The 5,304-nt window shown below is 55.4% G+C and overlaps 1 protein-coding gene across 1 annotated transcript in view; it reads right to left on the bottom strand.

Moving 5' to 3' along the window:
* Positions 1-5,304, bottom strand: part of LOC106807743 — a 39,742-nt gene that overhangs the window by 18,708 nt on the left and 15,730 nt on the right. Inside the window, exon 3 of the mRNA XM_014810195.1 lies at positions 3,517-3,650. Within this exon, the coding sequence (XP_014665681.1) occupies positions 3,517-3,650 (134 nt within the window). The remainder of the gene's footprint in view (positions 1-3,516; positions 3,651-5,304) is intronic.

Below are 5,304 nucleotides of genomic sequence, written 5' to 3'. Positions count from 1 at the left end.
GCAGTCAGGTTGCGTGCAGAAGGCTTGCCATCGCAGATCAGTGGCATCGCGTGCTTAAGCTTGTGCCTGACGTGGGAATCAGTGCAGACTCTGCGTTGCGTAGAGACGGTCCATGCCCCCTCACACATGCGGGTAATGTAGTGGATCGGCGTCCCGTAAGAGACGGGTCCAGGGCCTCATGCCCCATTGCACAGGCTGCACCGCGGGTAGTGGGCAGTGGATCTGCCGTTCCCGTAGACGACGGTCCAGCGCCTAACGTCCTTCACACACCGCGCGGGTAGTGGGCCAGATGGATATACCGCCGGGTAGAGACGGTCGAGGTCTCCACCTTCACACCACCGGCGAGCTCGAGTCACGTTTAGCGTGAACAAACACGACTTGCAGACCCCATTCAACCACGCGACAGACAACTATTAGCAATCCAACTCTTGCTGCCGGCCATCCAACAAAACCTGGTTTATACTTTTGGCGTAATACACATTCCAGCCACCGACCCCATCCAACCACTCGGCGAACACAGCCCACAATCAGGAGTGTATACTATATCATATGTCACATATTTATCTACACTCTTGAATGGCCAGTGACCGGAGATGCGAACCTGCGTGGCGGAGGGCCAGAATATGGGACATCTCCCTGAAATTCCCCCTATTACCGCTACACCCAGAGCCCATGTAGCCTTCTGGAGACTCCATTGAGGTTTTCAACCACACCGTGACAGGTCCCTGGTGTGCTGGCAAGTGGCTTACCTCGTCGAGTGTAGTGTAGTGACTCCGAAGAAGAAGTAAAGAATAAGTCAAGAAGAGAAGAAGAAGATACACACAAAATTAGAGAAGAATCTGATCCACAAGGCGACACAATAAGACAAGAGACGGACAAACAAGAAGCAAGTGGAACGACACAGCTTTCTCCTCTCTCCTGGACACACACTTTACTACATGTAGATGCATACAAATATAGTACTCAGAAGCAATGAACTCCTCATAGGGTCCATCTCCACAACCTTGATGCTTGATCAATTGCACACCTTGTTGGACCGTCGACAGCACACACAAAACACGGCCAACAACACACACAACTATCACCCCTACATGCACTTGCCTAAACCACACACGAAAGGGTGTAGTACACAAGCACATAAACACGACATCACATACATCACTGACACACACAAGAACATGATCGTGACGAGCACCTTTGGCGCGCACTTCAGTAGTCGTCTACCAGTCGACCGCCACACACACAAGGCCAGCACACACACCAAGCACTGCATCGAAAAAGCAACTCAGCGACGCCACGTAGCCCGCACACCTCCTCTCTCGTCTCAATCACTACCACGAAGAGTGGTGCCGGGCGGGACGACGAATGAGTCAGCGGCAATTTTAGAAACACCGCCGCGACGCGCGAACGACCTCCATTATCTGTGCTCGTCACTCTTTCTCTCAGACACATAACACCCCTCTCGTTGGCTCACTCTTTCTCTCCATCTCCTCGCCATCCCGTCAAGAGTCTCTTATACAGACGCGCTCTACAGCACGCAGACTTCACGCCATCTCTCATCTCTGCAGTCTATTGACACACAACACACGACGGTGGGTGTGCGTGTGGTGTGTGTGGGTGTGTGTGTGCTGTGTGTGTGTGCTGTCTCGTCGTGTGCGTGGCCGTTGGTCGGACTGTGCTGCGTGTTGTAGCCGTCGCGCGTGCCGTCTGCTGCGGCTGCGAGCACGTGGCGTGTCGTTGCCTGGTCCTCGTGTTCGTTCTTCTCTTCTTCGTGCAGCGATGTGGGAGTGGTGGGGGGTGGGAAGTGTCGCGTGTGCGCGCGTGCCGGTGCCGTGGCGGTGCGTGCGAGTGTGCGTGGCGAGTGTGCGCTGGCGTGCGTGCGCTAGGTGCTGCGTGAAAGCCGAGTTGCGTCGGCATGCTGCACTGTGTGTAACGTCTCATTCCCACAACCGGGCGCCGTCGTCCACACAACTAGGGGGGGGGCCCGCTCATTCCCACACCACACCACACCCCCACCGACCAGCCATGATTCCCGCACCTACTCCACCTAACACACACACACACCCGCCCGCCGATCTCCTGCGTCTGCCCGCCAGAGCACCACTCATCACACCTCACAACGACAAACCACGCAACCAATCGTCTCTTCTCTTCTCTTCCGATCACACACTCATTACCCACCACCATCCTCTCTCTCTCTCGTCTCTCTCTCTCTCGCTTCTCTCTTCTCTCTCTCTCTCTCTCTCTCTCTCCTCTCGTGCCATGACCCTGCCCCCAAAGGGCATCGATACAAGCGTGTGCAATGCTAGCTAACCGCAGCAACGTGTGTTTGTGAGACGAGGATTGGAACGATCCTCTCTGTCGGTGAACCCGTACCGACACACACTCATGACGTCAGACACACGCACACTCAAACAATGCACACACAACCGCGGCAAGAGCAAGTCACCGCTATGGCCGCGTAGTACAGAGCGCGCGCTAGCAGGTGGGCCCCTCCGCAGAGACGGGCCACTCGGCAGGCGGTGATCCTCAGCGTACTGCGCAGACAGCAACCGCATGCAAGCCGCACGACATGCCCGGCCACGCACGGCATAGTGCGGTCGCCATCATGAAACATGTAAAGCCCCCGCGCCGCGACTCACACACACACACATATATCAAACCGCCGCGGACGACTCCTCTCTCCCTCCTTCTCTCCTCCCACACCTCTTCGCTCGCGTCAAGTCACTAACACCAGATTGGCAACGCAGCGGCCACGCGGCACGAGGACCGAACGCGCCGAGCGAGCGCACACACGCCAACATAAATACATACACACAACGAACGCTGCGCAACAACAGCCCACGCCACACACGCACACGCGCGTGAGACCTCGGCTGGGCGCGCGCACGTACACACACAACACACAAACACACACACTGACACATCACCCACACACACACAAACACAGAGACAACTCTATAGGTGTTCTCCTCGCGTCTCCTCCTCGTCTACTCTCTCCATCTCTCTCTTCATCTGGGACGGCCAACACCACACACGTCACATAAATAACTACTACACACACATCGAAGCTCCTCGTCTCAGTCGATCAACGCTGCGACAACACAGTGCGGGTCTCTGTCTACTCTGCTCACCGGAATCCATCCGCGCGATCGGTCATCTCCCGACTCGGGCAGGGGAACCGCCGTTAGCCGCAGAGACGCACACCGCGCGCGCCGCACGTAACAACACACACACCACACACCAAACACCACCACACGACACACAACACACCACACCAACACAGCAGCGCAAGCGCGCGCGCGAGCGGCGCGCGCCGCAGAGCACAACACACACATAAAATAACAATACACACACACCGGAACTGCGCTGCAACACACACGCAGCCAGAACGGCACCACACTTAGGCGTGACGCAGGTTCGGATGCCATCAGGACCGCACGCACCACGCACACGCACACGCACACGCACACACACACGCACACACACACACACACACACACACGTTAAGCTTACGTAGAAGTCTGCGTTGTAGAAGCGCGTCTGTAGAGCTCTAACGATGGCGTCCTCGGTCAATGGACCGGAGAGATGAATCAGGTCCTCTAGTGTCGAGTAGACGCTACTGTGCGCGCAATGTCTCACGATCATGTCTGCAAACACACATACATACAAATCCTCGTTAGCAAGCTAGAGGGTACGCCGACGTCCACAAGGTTGGACATGATAAGCTCAAGCGTGCTTCTTCTTCCTCTTCTTCTTCTTCTTCTTCTTCTTCTTCTTCTTCTTCCTTCTTCTTTTTCTTCTTCTTCTTCTCGGGTCACTACACTACACTCGACCTAGCCACTGCAGCACACAGGACCTGGCACGGTGGTTGAAAACCTCAAGATCTCCAGGGCTACAAGGCTCTGGTAATAGTGGCATTTCAGGAGATTCCCTATAGTCGGGCCCTTCCCGCAGTCGCATTCGGTTGGGCCATCAAGAGTGTATAATATAGTATATCTATATTATACACTCCTGATAGGGTTGTCCGTGGTTGAATGGGGGCGGGGGTGGGGAAAGGTGTATTACGCCAAAGTTGAAACCGTTGTTGGATGGGGCAGGCAAGATTGGATGTGATAGTGCTGTCCGTGGTTGGATGGGGTGGACAAGGTGTGTTACCCTAAACCGTGCTTGGCTGCGCGTGTGTGAAGGGGGAGACCTGGACCGTCTCTACGGGACGCAGATCTACTGCCACTACCCCGCATGTGTGAGGGGGAGACATGGACCGTCTCTACGGGACGCAGATCCACTGCCACTACCCCGCATGTGTGAGGGGGGCATGGACTGTCTCTACGGGACGTAGATCCACTGCCACTACCCCGCGTGTGTGAGTGGGGGGCATGGACTGCATGTCTCTACGGGACGTAGATCCACTGCCACTGCCCCGCGTATGTGAGTGGGGGGCATGGACCGTCTCTACGAGACGTAGATCCACTGCCACTATCCCACGTGGGCACAAGCTTAGCACGCGATGCCACTGATCTGCGATGGCAGCCTCGCACGAACCTGACTGCCTGAGTGTACCCCCGCCGCGTACAATTCACCACAGCTTCGAAATCCCCTCACGAATATATTAGCGACTTGCGTTGCCCGACGGATTAAATGCTTAAATAAAATAACGACGTTACAATGGAGTTTTCGCGAGCAAACAACACGCGCTTGCCTTTCCTAATCAGCAGCGCGCTATAGTTCACGTTAGCTTACCGGCCAGCGGGAGTGCTACCTGCTAAAGGTGACAGGTATAGAGAGCTGCTTGCCGCGCTAACTAAGCAGTGAGCTGTCACCGCTGCAATCATGTTCGCTTAGTGATTGAATGATGAACACCCGCGCATGTCAGATCGGGCGTGTGAACAAGCTAAGGAGACGTAAATCAAGCGTACTCTGCATGTGTACCGAATGCGTGTAGACTAATTAGTAAGAGAGGGGGAGAAAGAAAGAGGAGGGGAGAGGGAGAGAGAAGGGGAGATGGCGATAGAGGGGGAGAGGGAGAGAGAGAGGGAGGGAGAGAGAGAGGGTGGAGCGAGAAGGAGAGAGGGGGGAGAGAGAGAGAGTGAGAGGAGTGAGAGAGAGAGAGAGGAGAAGGGAGGAAAAGAGAGGTGAGAGAGGAGAGAGAGAGAGAGCAGAGAGAGAGAGAGAGAAGGGAAAGGAGACGAGAGAGGGGAGAGACGAGAAAGCGATCGAGGAGAGAAGAACGAGAGAGGGGCAGGGAGAGTGGCGAGCATCATATTGTATTCCCTTTCTGCTCCGCTATCAGTCATGTTGTAT

The sequence above is a fragment of the Priapulus caudatus genome, unplaced genomic scaffold (genome assembly GCF_000485595.1).
Source record: "Priapulus caudatus unplaced genomic scaffold, Priapulus_caudatus-5.0.1 Scaffold232, whole genome shotgun sequence".
In the NCBI taxonomy this organism is placed as follows: Eukaryota; Metazoa; Priapulida; class Priapulimorpha; order Priapulimorphida; family Priapulidae; genus Priapulus; species Priapulus caudatus.
This window is presented reverse-complemented; position numbering and strand designations above follow the sequence as displayed.